At 34.2% G+C, this 14,062-nt stretch overlaps 1 protein-coding gene across 1 annotated transcript; it reads right to left on the bottom strand.

Annotated features, from left to right (window-relative positions):
- Nucleotides 1-744: 744 nt before the first annotated feature.
- Nucleotides 745-8,356, bottom strand: LOC104885147 (L-gulonolactone oxidase 3). Its single transcript, XM_010669858.4, has 4 exons — nt 7,966-8,356; nt 6,833-7,267; nt 3,393-3,648; nt 745-1,642 (listed from the first exon to the last, which is right to left on the bottom strand). The coding sequence occupies exons 1-4, from the start codon at nt 8,218-8,220 to the stop codon at nt 807-809; spliced, it is 1,782 nt and encodes a 593-aa protein (XP_010668160.1). The 5' UTR covers nt 8,221-8,356; the 3' UTR covers nt 745-806.
- Nucleotides 8,357-14,062: the final 5,706 nt, after the last annotated feature.

The following is a 14,062-nucleotide window of genomic DNA, read 5'->3' as shown; positions in this document are numbered from 1 at the left end:
CTAAAAAAAAAATGGTAAGTATGTTGTTTTAAAATGTGTTTGCATGTGTTCTAAAAAGTATTTCACGTAGATTTTCTAAAAAGTTATTCTTATTAAATATTAATATTAATATTATTATTATTATTATTATTATTATTATTATTATTATTATTATTATTATTATTATTGTTGTTGTTGTTGTTGTTGTTACTATTATTATTACTATTATTATTATTACGGTTTTTTCACCATATAACCTTGACAAATTGAAAAATTCACCATACACCCCTAATGTTTCAGATGCTCGCCATATACCCCTGAGTTTTAAAAAATATAAACCACTATGCACGTTAGTCGTTAAGTAGATGTTTGTATTATTTACAACTTTGTCATTATTAACTTAATTAACCTCCCTTCACCCTAACCTCCGAACACTAATACCCTAATTAAATTAAGCCCTTAACCATAAGGCCCTTAACTCTACCTAATTAACCTTAATAGTCAAAGTTTGTAGTGTTGGGTGCACCCTAGTCATAAGTTGTGTGTTAATGAATATAGGGGAAATATGAAAGAGGATTTTGGGTTATATCTTTTAACCGTTTAGATGTCATAATTTTAATTAAGATAAACAATGGTGAACAAAAAACCAAGATATCGATTTATCATATGCTAGACAACATTTTCATATTTTGGGAGTTTCTAATATAACCTGCTGTATACATACACATTCTGGACATAACCCAACATTCATTTTGGATTCAATAGTATCATAAACAATATCCATAATGTATAAGAAAATTTACATGTAAATATCATAAAACAATTTCTCATTGTAAAATTAAATTCGAAACTTCACCTTGTGAGAACCTACAAACTCTAGCCTCATAATACAGAAAACCTGGCTTACAAACATAACCTTTAGAAGGACTACAATGTCTATCATCTGAGCAGATACATAAACCTTCCAAAGCACATCCATCCTCTCTTTTTATCTCTTTTCCATACAAAATTTCATCTGACCATTCACTAGAAAACATACCTTGAGGATCAAGTTGTTTCTTTGCATCAATAAATTTACTCCAATTTGGGTATTTCTTAGGCACACCTAAAAATGCCAAGTTTCTGTTTTTAGCCCAATGTGGCTTAGCTCCATACTTGAAGAATGCCATTTGCTCAATTTCTTCAAGCACATCTTGATTTAGTCTTGGAGTTTTAGGATCATCAGCGCGAAAATAATTGAAATCAACAACAATAGAATCCTCAGATTGTCCAAGATATGCATCTGATGCCTTGATAAAACGAACTAAAAAGCCGTTGTATATATCAATGCCACAAAGTTTTTGTGGACTAATTAGGTCTCTTAGTTTCTTAACATCTCTAACGAAATCGCCGAAGTTTGTAGTAGAAAAAATGGCTGTGGATTCATAGAAGGAGAGGCCTTTGATTGTAGGATCCCAAGCACAAGTAAGGTCTTGTCTTACATGAGAAGAATATAAACATGAACCAGATGTTTGTATGTTTGCTTGAGTGCCTATAACTGGATAACTTGTGAAGAGTAATTTGTTGTTTTTCAATCCATTTGCTATGAGTTTCTTGTAAGCCATAAATGTTGTTGCCATTGTGCATTTGCTTTTCTCATCTTTGGTACTTTCAAATGTTTTCTCTACATATATATATATCCCAAATTCAACATAAATGTCACTAGTTAGTACTAATTTTATTGAAAAAGTTAAGTTAGAAAACAATTTGAGACTTCATCTATACCAAGTATTCAAAGACATAAACATTCATGTAGAAAGTGGGATTCGCAGAAAAAAATGTAGAAAATGGGTAGTGTTTAATATCATATAAATCTAAGGTTTTTTTTAAAAGAGTAATTTTATTAATGGAAGGTCAAAGGACATCTACAATACAATAGATATTAAAGACAAATAAGATATAATTAAACAAATTTAAATCAAATTCGTCTTCGAAGATCATGTATATCTAGTTTGATCATGTGACTATATGAGTGATTTGTTTTCGAATTTATAATATTTATACCAGCAGAATGTCTCTCAAAAAAAAAATCATTTTTTTCATAAAAAAAAAGGCTAAATGCAAGGCCCTTCCCGTCATTCTTTAGCTTCGTCTTCAAACATGATCATGACGACCCATATATATGTATATATATATGATGAACAATTGAGATAATTCACAAATTTTTGAATGTACAAATTTATATGTAATTTTGTATGAACGAGATATCATTTACTCTTAGCAAACTAATTTTTTTAACTATTAGGATTTAAATTATCATGAATTTATTAATCTTCTAATTAAGATGTGCAACTTTCTACATCCAACTATTTAGATAACATGCAGTCTTACACTTTATAGTTTCTACTAATTCCAGAAAGTCCTTCATATCCTTTTCTTTCCTTCCTTGATTCATCTAAGATATGTTCTTCTAGACTTAATTGATGAAAATTCAATTCAGTTCAGACATATTCAATTTAGTTCATTTCAAACAAAATTCAGGTTAGTTTAGAAAAATTCATTTCAATTCAGTTAGTTTCCTTTCACATTTCTCATTTAATTCACTTGAGTTCATATAAATTAAGTTTAGTTAGACAAATTCACTTTAGTTTAAAGGAAAATGATATACATAGCCCTTAGGGCTACATATAAGAAGCTAAAAATGAAAATAAAAAGTTGAATCAAGCATTTATTACCTCAAATGATGTGTAATTTTGTCTTGAATTTTTAAACTGTTTCTATTTTAAGAAATATATTTAATGCTTATCCATTGCCCTAAGGGCTACATATAACATTACCCTAGTTTAAATCAAAAAAAAAAAAAAAAAAAGAGGAGTGTTCCTTCCTCATAAATAATCTAAGGTTGTTCAACTTTTGTCATTACTGTAAGGAGAATGTTTTAGAAGTTTGCCGAACATTTTTATTATTTCCTCTTAGTGATTGTTTGCACTATTCTTTCTTTAACTTGGACGGTTTTCCATTGGCTTATATTGAATTAAATTTTCAGTATCTAATAAGATGTCAGATTACCAAGGATGTCTTGGCCTAGTGGTCAAGATTGAGGTGCTGTGAGCGATAGGTCACAGGTTCGAATCCCCTCCCCTTCTTTGTACTTTGTACCGCCTTCGTGGCTCATATGGATCAAAAAAAAAAAAAAGATGTCAGATTGAATTTCATGTACATTTTTGAAAAAATATTTTCATTATTATTTTTATTTTTTACTATTGGTACGTAATTGAACATAATAATGATAAAGTTGTATATTGGCCAAAAGCGAAGGAAGTACTATATACTTACCAACTAACTTTAACAATTAATATAAACCGCTAAAACAGCTCATTGTCGAACATGGCCATAAAATGTTAAGACTGAAATTTAAGGAGTAAGAAAATTACCCATTGCTCTAGTTGCTGCAGAGACTAAAACAGATTGTGACTGAAATCCAAGAAAATCATTGAGTCCATCTCCAGAGGAATTCAAGGGAACTCTATTATCATACCTATATACTGTGGTGTACTTTGATGGATACCACGTTATGTCTCCAAATTCATATTTCTTGGCATGGTTTACGTACTCTTCTTCTAAGTTATCATCTTTTGTAAAACTATACGTTATGCTTCTTTTAAAAGCTGGTTCCAGTGCTAACTTTACCTAATCATAATAAAAACATCACATATTATATAATAAAATTCTCCATGTATGGGCCATGACAATATGACATGATTATAGTAACGGAAGAAATTTTAAAAGTACTCTGAAAGTTTGTATGTATGAGCTGGCAATGGCATATACTCATCTTTTCATTGTTAGGTGGGTCTATAACTATCATGCCATTTAATAACTCGGACAGTTATTTTTACATGAAATGGTACTAGGGCATATTCAATATCCAGTAAAACAAATCTAGGGTATAATTTTAAGAGAGAGAAAGTTGTTTAGATGATTTTATTTGTATGGGTCCATCTTTATCATTATTTTTTGTTTGTTGATTACATGTTATTAGTTGTTTATGAATAATAGGAATCTAGATTTTATATCCCGTCAAAATGTTAGTCGTTTACGAATAATAGGAATCTAGATTCTAGATCCCGTCAAAATATTAGTTGTTTAGTTATATTTTCCCTTATAATTATTCATTGGTTAAATTTCACGAGAATAATTCTGATAGTGGGTTCTCTTAACCCATATTTATCTAAATTGAATTTCTTAAATATGGTTGGAAGTGATCATCGCTGATTTTATCTTGTACTTACATTTGATTAGATTAACCTTGAAACTTATATATCTAAGGTGAATAGAAATTACTCTTACGTACCATGGTTGGCCTTCCTAGATACCAATCCTAATAAGATTCCTAGCTAATTAATGATCATTTCACTATTTTTTTTTTTTTTTTTTGATAATTTGTTAGTTTTCCACTGCATCCATAATTGGGATTATCATTTCACAATAATCCCAATTATAAGGGGTTATGTCTTCTTAAAATGATCGTTGATCCATAGTTGGGAAGACTAGACATTGTTCGAACTACTCTTTTGATTTTTTTTCTAATTTAGTTTGGTTAGTCAAATGTTGGATGTATTCGAGCTATTACCTCCTTCCATTTAATTTCTTAGATTTTTTTTTTGGTCTTTTTTCTATAAATTCTCCCTCTTTTGTATACACAAACGTATTTTTTTCATTCTACCTTACTTTCCCAAACTTATTGGATCTATTTAGTTACAAACTTTTACACAACCTAATTTCTTTTCCTATTTGAAGAACATAGAGAAGGTCTGATCACTTCACACATGAACATACCCTAAAATTGAAGTATGAGTTTATTTTAGGAAAAATTGATTCTAATAATCCAACCTTTGGGCCGTTCGCTTAAAATAATCCAACCTTTTGATTATTATTTAATAATCCAACCTTTTAGTTGTATCTGCTCATAATGATCCATGAAACCGTTAACCTGTTGAAGTTGTAAATTATTTTTTTCCATATTTTTTTTTTCCTTCTCTAACTCCTCCCTCCCTATCTCTCTTCCTCCCCCTTACCACCCTTTAGTCCTTTACTCATCACTTCACCAGGAACCCCCCTCCCCTGCCCTCCCTCACCCCCCTCCCCTCCCCGACCCCCACTGTTAGCACCCCCTCCCCTCCACCGCCCTTCCCAACCCCCACTGTGAGCACCCCGCCCCCTCCCCTGCCCTCCCCTACCCCCACTTTGAGCACCCCCACCAGCCCCCTCCCCCGTAGCAGCGCCTCCCCCTCCCCCTCCGCCGCATCCCCCTTCGAATCCCCCTCCCGAACTTGCTCCCCCGCATCCCACTTCGAATACCCCCCTCTCCCTCTTCCCCGCATCCCCCTTCGAATCCCCTCCCACTCCCCTCCCGCTTCCCCGCATCCCCCTTGAATCCCGCAGCAGCGCCTCCCCCCACCCTTCGAATCTCTCTCTCTCTTCTTCTTGCTGATGGTGGTGGTGGTGTTGTTTGGGGTGGGGTGATATGGGGTTTGTTGGCAGTGGTGGTGGTGTGGGTGAAATGGGGGTTGTTGGCAGTGGTGGTGGTGTGGGTGAAATGCGGTTGACAGTGGTGGTTGGTACTGCGGTGAGCAATGGTGGTTGGTACAACGGTTGTGTGGTGGTGGTGGGGGGTTGTTGGCAGTGGTGGTGGTGGGGTGAAATGGAGATTGTTTGGAGTGGCAGTGGTGGTGATGGGGGTGGGGTGTTGTTTGGTTATTTTAATTAAGATTAACATTGATTAATTAGATCACAACAAATCAGGGCAAGACACGTGTGCAATTAACCTATTCTAATGGTCACCTACCTGTTTCAACAGGTCACGGTGCATTGTTTGCGAATTGTCCTAAAAGGTTGGATTATTAAATAATAATAAAAAGGTTGGATTATTTTGAGCGAACGGCCCAAAGGTTGGATTATTAGAATCAATTTTTCCTTTATTTTATTATTTAAGATTATGGATGACGTAGTGGTTGTTTGTTAGCGACTATATGGGGTACTTTCAAAATCTATAAGACGATTCACATGCTGTTGAAATTATGGTGCTATAATGAGTATTGACCTCATACATGATACATACATTAACAGTAATTTCATTTGTACTTATCACGCATCTCATACATGCATAACAATAATCTCACTAAAATTGTAGTAATCCTTATCAATAACCTCATATATATATCTACATTATTGATGACCTCGTTTATGCTAATTAATAGCCTATGTCATGAAGTATAGGTGTGGTGCATGAATGTGATGCATCGCATATATATATAAATTATAAATATAGAATTGGACGAATATCTTGAATCATAGATAAAATGATGATTCTACAGCTATATATTAATGAAAAAAAAAGTTGATTTACTTGGCCAACTACTTAGTACGTACTATAACAAAAAAATTGTGCGTTTTTTTACCTTAAAAATCAATAATTTTTAGGTCCAATAAATTTTTGTAAGTTCTGATAAGCTTATTTAATAGATTTTGATAAGTTCATATAAGTTCTAAAATTCAATCAGAGAGAACGCACCCATAATTAGGCAAATCTTATACTATGGGGCTAGGTTAATAGAGAAAGTCGAATCTTAATTCTTAATACCTATAATATCAAAGAATTATCAATACCGGATTATTTGAGAAAGCCCAAAAACACACTTTCCCCTACTTACTCAGAATTAGGAGATAAATGGAGTACATAACACTTCAAAGTTACCCAAATGAATCATAAACCAACACTTTAAACGAAATAGTGAAGTAAAAACTTGTAAAAGAAACCAATTATTAGGAGTATCATATAATCAACATAAGATAAGATTAGAACATGACATACCTTAGAAATGACCCCAAGAACACCCAAAGAAACCTTAGCAGCCTTAAAAAGAGGGTCACTACCCTCCAACATAAGGACTTTAGCATACCCTTGAGACTCCTTCCCAGGAACCACAAGGCTAATACCAACAACATGGTCATGGACGGCTCCACCCTTTCCCCACCACGAGCTCCCGTGGGCTCCGGTGCTTATAAAGCCAGCCACCGTCACCCCTTCCCAGTAGGGCGCCGCGACTAAGCTCAACGCGGCGCCCTCTACCTTGTTGATCAAGTCTCTTAGACTCACCCCTGCATCAGCTGTTACCACCATTTTTTTCACATCAATATCAATCCCGGAACTATATAATTCTGTGCTTATTAGCATTGTCTTGTCTGATTGGCTACTAGGACATGCCAGTTTTGGTATAGTGTGTGAAAATTTGGTCACCACTTTTACCTGTTACAAATTTAACCATGTTCTGTCACAAGTTTCTAGCGTATATAACATGAAAATTAATTTGTAAACTTGTTTCCTTTCTTTAAGACCAATCATTTAATAGTCTAAACACTAAAGATATGTTCTCTTTTATAACTCTAGAGGATCCAAACACGTATTTATATTATGGGAAAAGCTATATGCAATTCAAAGGGTTGTATAAGAAGCTAAAATGGAAATAAGTTGCATTAATTGATCATTTATTACATCGATTGATGCAAAAAATTTCCATAAATTCACAACTTATTATCATTTTAAGTAGTGTATTTATGTCTTATATTCAACCCTAAAGGTTGTATATAACATAACCTAGCTTTTTTTTTTTTGTTATAAGTAATAATTTTATACAGCCTATAATTAATCATAGAAGGATGATTTCCAAAATCACAAGTGAAGATTAATAGTTTAAGAATTCAAGACAAAATTACACATCATTTGAGGTAATAAATGCTTGATTCAAGTTTTTATTTCCATTTTAAGTTTCTTATACATAGCCTAAGGCCTATGTATATCATTTTCCATATTATATAATGATAAAGTCATTGTTCAACACAAAGCATTATGATAAAGCTGGTCACAGCTTTTCCTGTAAAATTTGAATTTTTTTTTTTAAATGATAAACAAAAACAAAGAAACAAAATGATTTAGTGTTATGTTACCTTGAGTTTATTTTTGGTAGCATTAGCAACAGCTAATCTTAGCTGTTCTTCAGTAGTTGGGTAGCTTATTGTTGGAGAGACGCAGTCTCTTCTATCTCCCCATAAACCATAGGCGTTATGAAGAGTGCATAAGGTATCATTACATTGGACTGGATTTGGTGGTGGTTTAGCATGGAGATTAAGTGGTAGGAGACTGAAAATTAAGGAGTAAATTACTATGATTAAGGTAAAGAAATGTAAGTGATAATTTCCCATTTTTGACCTTTTTGAAAGAACTGATTTTGATTTCTATGATGATGTGAGAGAAAATATGTTTTTGGGTGACAATTATTATATAATATGAGTTTTAGGTGGGACCAAATATGGTTGTAGTCTTGTAGAGGGTAACTAGTTGTCTTCACATATCATTTGTTGGATTTGAAGAGCAAGGATTTTTATACATACAATTTATTCCTCAAACAAGGGATTTTTTTTATAAAAAAAATTATGTAGTTGTTGAGGTGAACTTAATTAAGGAAAGAATTCTTAAAAAGATTGCTTTGTCTTTTGGCATAGTGGATCTTTTGCCGTGTAGCAAAAGTTCATCGTATGCTATTGTCAATTAGGTTTTATTGCTAAAGTACTTTGGAAGTTTATTATAAGAAGTTCATCCTATATTTATGAAAAGTTGTAGTAAACCTGTTTGGGCCTATTTATTGAACTAGTCTATCTGTTATAAAGTTACTAAAATATCCTTATATTTAGGAAAGACAATCTTCCACCAGGTAGAGCAGACTAAAATACCCTCGTTTATTGGAGGTCTCATCCTGTATAAATAGCGGTTATCTCATCAATCAAAAGGTAAGCAATTTTGAGCTACAAAACTCAGAGTGTCTCTCTCTACATTGATCACTTTCTCTCTCTACCTCAATCATTTAATGAATTAAGCGTCGGAGGGGGGATCCCGAAACCACCCCTGGGCTAGGCTAACCTTGTTTTGCAGGACTCCGACGTACGGATAACGAAGCTCATGCATACCTTTTTGGGGCCCACGTCAAGTCTCTCAACCTGCTAAAATATCTTAATTTCTTGACAGAAACAGTTTGGTACCGTCCGTGGGAAAGTTACAAAAGGTTGTTTCACCACCACTCAGTAAGAATCACCTAATTGTCACTCAACAACGGCCCCAACCAAGAAGACATGGAGTATTAGTGACTCGCTGGGTTTATTGGAAGCATTTCCCATTAAGTGATCTATATCAATCATTAATCTTCCTATCCTCGAGTTTCTAAGTTATTTATATGATTTCATATTTTTTTTTAAAAGAGAAAATTAAGTGCAATAACTGCACCAAGTGCTATTTTTACCCAAGGATTTGCTACTTCAGGCATGTTAATTGAAATGCATCCATTCGCAATATTAGTACATGCTTTTCAATCTCAGTGGTTAATGATGCATGTAAGTATGATGGTATTGAGTTATGCAACTCTTTTATGCAGACCATTATTATCATTAACACTTCTAATCGTTACATTTTAAAAAGATATAATAAGAATTTTGATAAATGAAAACATTTTTTAAATGATTCATTTTTCTTCGGTAAGGTTCAATACATGAATCAAAAAGGCAATATTGTACAAAATGTTTTGTCCTCTTTTGGTAGAAATTATTTAGATGTCCCAATTGATTGAACAACTAGATCATTGAAGTTATCGTGTTATTAGTTTAGGATTTATCTTTTTAACCATAGGTATTCTTTTAGGGGTTGTATGGGCTAATGAGGCATGTGGATCATATTGGAATAGAGACCCAAAAGAAACTGGGACATTTATTACGTGGACCATATTTGCAATTTGTTTACATATTCGAACAAATAAAAATTTGCAGGGTGCAGATTCTGCATTTGTGGCTTTTATAGGCTTTCTTAATTTGAATGTGATATTTTGGGGTGAATAATCTATTAGGAATAGGACTATATAGTTATGGTTTAACAATTCATCATGAGTAGGACACAATAAATTAACAAGTCTAATCATCCAATTCACAATCAGCAAATTTTTTAATGATATTAAGATAGGCGGCAACACTTGATTGAGCCATTTCAAGAGATTGTGCAAGTAGCTCAGTTTTCCTCTTCATCGCATCTTGGCTTAAAGGAGACTGAAACCTCACCAAATCTTGGGTAATGGGAGGAGAAGACTGATAGGTCGTTTGGTTCAATGTATGAAATGGAAAGGAAATGGATACAAATAGAGGAGGAGAATGGTAACAAAAATGGTTACCTCAATTGAGTGTTTGGTTTAAGCCAAGTAATGGAAATGAAGGGTAACCATTACCTTCAAGTAATGGATTTTGTTACTTGAGGGGGAGGGGAAGGTAACAAATTGGGGGAATCCATTACCATCAAGTAATGGTAAGGGATTGATGTAGGGTTGAACCAAACAAAAAGAAAGAGATTCGATAATTGATTACGTTTCTTGAAACCCAAAAATAACGAACCAAACGACCCCTGAGACTGAGCCAAGGGAGTGGGTTGCCAAGAGCTGGAAGGAGATTGAAACGGCCTGTGGGAGGCTGACTCGAAGGCGGTTGCCAGGTTGACGTGATCCTCATTAAGAATCCGCAATCACCCTCTCCCTGCAGTTTTATGATCCCAAAAATTAGGCAAAGCAGAGAAATCAAACGTGCTTCATGATTAATCAATGAACACAATTACAAATATTAGCCCTTAAAAATTCTCACATTAACGCAGCAGCAACAATATTTTCCTTTATTTGCAAAGGTGGTGCGGCAAAAGCCACGTCCACGGTCCACAGGGACAATGCTTGAGTTCATCCTCAAATGAGTAGAACTCACAATTTTGAATCCTGAAGGCCTGAACCCACCGAGTGAGCAAGAGATAGCTGTTTATATGAGGAAGAAACAACCAGCACCAACTGTGATAGCAGTGGAACAGCAGGGCAGTGGTGATGAGCACCTTCGGGGGATGCAGACTAAGGACAGAATTAATTAAAGAAGCACTAACGGCCTGTTTGGTAGTTGTTAATAAATTGCGGTAATGAAAATGAATTTTAAGTGTAATTTTATTAGAGAAGCACCTTTAAAATCTCCATGGGGAGGCATTTTTTCTCTATGGGCAAGCAATCTCACCCTTAAACTTGTGTTTTTGTCTTCAAGGGGAAGTAATTTTCATTACCACTCATTACCACCTACAAGGTGGTATTGGATGGGAATGAAAATTCAATAAGGAAAGTGGACATTTTAGAATAAATTAGCATTACCATGGGAATGGACAATGACATTTTTCACAAATTTACACAAATTCATTTCCATTACCACCATTTATGACCAACTACCAAGCGGGCCGTAAGGGGAGTGGTAGCATCAAGCATGGCAAAGTGAAAGGTAGCAACAAAAGCAAAAGAAGGAGTAATTAAAACAAGAATGTACTTTTGAGTAGCTTGATTGTATATATAACAAAGGAGTAGCATCAGTAGGAACTGTAGGGTTATGCAACTTCAATATTAAGAACCTTGTTTTAGAGATTGGCAGCCTACAAGATGGCTTGAAGATGGTCGTGGGCCGTACCAGACCGGGATATGTAGGTCGGGTCAGGCCTACAAGCAGGCAAAAAAAATTGCCCAAACCCAGAATATATGATGCAACTCCATCAATATGCTTGTTCGAAAAATAAATGAACAAGCTAGTACAGAAATCTAAAGTCCATTTAGTAAATGGACCTAGTTTGAGCCCATTTATCAAAAGAGGTATATCATAGAGCTTAAGTATATTAAACTAAATGCACCAACAAGAATTAAGAATATAATTATTTTATTTCGAATGAGAATTTCTCGTTTATTTTCGGTTTTTTTATCCAAAGACAAGATGTTAAAATGTGCGTTTAATACGTGCATCTCAAATAAAAGCATCAAGGTAGCGTTAAAATGTTGAAAAATTAACTACTTTTTTGGCAAAAAACATTGACAATGGGGTCTTAATCGAGTTGTGATGTGGGCTAGCCTGGCACGACCCATGAGGTGATTGAGTTCGAGATGGGTCAGGAACAAGTCGGGTTAAATTTGGCTCGAGTCAATAATAAGTCGAGTTGAATCCGGGACAGCTCATATCGGGTTTGAGTCACCATTTTCCCAACACAAAAGTAAACTTTATGCATGATAGATCTTTGGGTCCCAACTCTCCTACATACATTAATGTCAAAATACGTAAATTTTACATTATCATTAGTTATTTGTCGTCATCAAATTTCTATTTCTCTGTCTGTCAACTACATTGGACCATTCATGTAACAATGGTATCAATCTATGACTCTATGTCTATCCAAGCTCAACCAAAGCCTCTTGTTTTCGGGCGAAGCTACAGCTGCATTTAAATAGACATAGGCTGAAACTTTCTTGGGATATATGGGATAATATTACACCAATCATCACATAGTTTGAACGTAGCTCCAATTTTCCCAATAAAATTATTCTGCCAAAAAAAAATAATGAAATGCATGTCCAGAATAAATACTCCATAGTGTCAAGTCATTGCGATATGGTCATCTAATGATCTCAGCAAGATGTCTGCCCTATCTTCTCCCATGTCATGTGTTCAAAAAAGAAAGATGTGTTACTCAACAAGAGAGGTGCCTTAATTATGGAAGGAAAGAAAAAATGAACACGGATTGGGGAGAAGTCGAGAATACAAGGGAGAGAAACCCAGAAGCCCACAAACAATAGCCCACAACGAGGTTTCATCCTAAAACCAATTGGCAGCAAGAGAAGTAGCCCATTTGGATTATAAACTGAAAGCTCTTTGCTTACTTTTTCAATGTGGGACAAATACTATTTACACTTACACCTAACAGAAACATTTAAACTGCATTACTCGACAACTTTTTGATTATCCAAACTAATTTAAATGGAAATTCAAAGTATAATATTTAATGTTGTTTTGAATTTATATGGCAATTGCCAAGCAAATGACGGAATAGTTGTCAACAATTATACTCTACGATATATCTAAGTATTAAGAAAACAAAACAGACTACCCTTGTTTTTGTAAGTGTGTATGTTACTTCTTAGAAATTTACCCAAAAAGAAGTAGGCATTTAAACCCACTTCATAGTGAACAAATAGAAACAAAGTAACAAACGATGCCAAATTGGCAGACAAAAGTACCTCAGAGCTTAGTTTGAGCTTTCAGAAATTGCCCAATTTTATGTCTTGAAGGAATCTTGGTAGAGCTTTCATAAATTTGTATGCCTTTGAACTGTTATTATCATCTTTTTGGCTTTTTGTCACCCAATTTCTGACATATGCTCACAGCTCACAACACTAGTCCCATTACTACATGACCTCTTTTATGTGATAAACCTAAACTCAACCCCACCACATGTGATTTGAATCTAACATTCAATCAACTAGAGTTCTATAATTTTAATGCAATGTAATGGTGGTTGAATTGAAGTGACTCCATCCTAGTAGTGATGTTCGTGATGGTACTAGTGGTGGGCCGATAACGATGGTGGTTATAGTTATGATGTATACGTGATATGGTTCCGATCACGAGTTCATCTTTTTGGTCTCGTTCGTTATCATTTTTAGATTTCAGTTGTTTTCATAACTAAAAACAAATATTCAAAGACTAGTATAAGATGCTTATAGTTATTTGTTGTTATTTATAACAAGTGGTATACCTCACGGCTTCTATGATGTCAAATCTGATACTAGCGAAAAGAAGTAACAATTGTATTACCTTATCTCCATTTCTTGTATGTAATGTTGTTTGTACTTTGTATTAAGTCCCTTTTATCTATGTAAAAAACATGTGGTCTCATTATGAGCGATGATAAACATCTCACCGATAGATACATCAAACAAATAGTGTATATAATAAATAGTGTTTGTGAATACCTTATTTTGCTACTACAAACACGAACAACACATATTATTTAGCTACACAAAAAAAAAAAAATTATACTCCTTCCATCTAAAAAAAATTCTGAACAATTGTTCGGGACACATAATTTAAGGTGATAAGTTGTACTGTTATAGTATGTTTATCAAATGTAATTAAAAAGTAGATGTGATAAGAGTTGGTGGAATATTTTTTTATT

Source organism: Beta vulgaris, chromosome 2 (assembly GCF_026745355.1).
Source record: "Beta vulgaris subsp. vulgaris cultivar EL10 chromosome 2, EL10.2, whole genome shotgun sequence".
Taxonomy (NCBI): domain Eukaryota; kingdom Viridiplantae; phylum Streptophyta; class Magnoliopsida; order Caryophyllales; family Amaranthaceae; genus Beta; species Beta vulgaris.
Note: the sequence above shows the minus strand (reverse complement) of the source record. Positions and strands in the feature narration are given on the sequence as shown.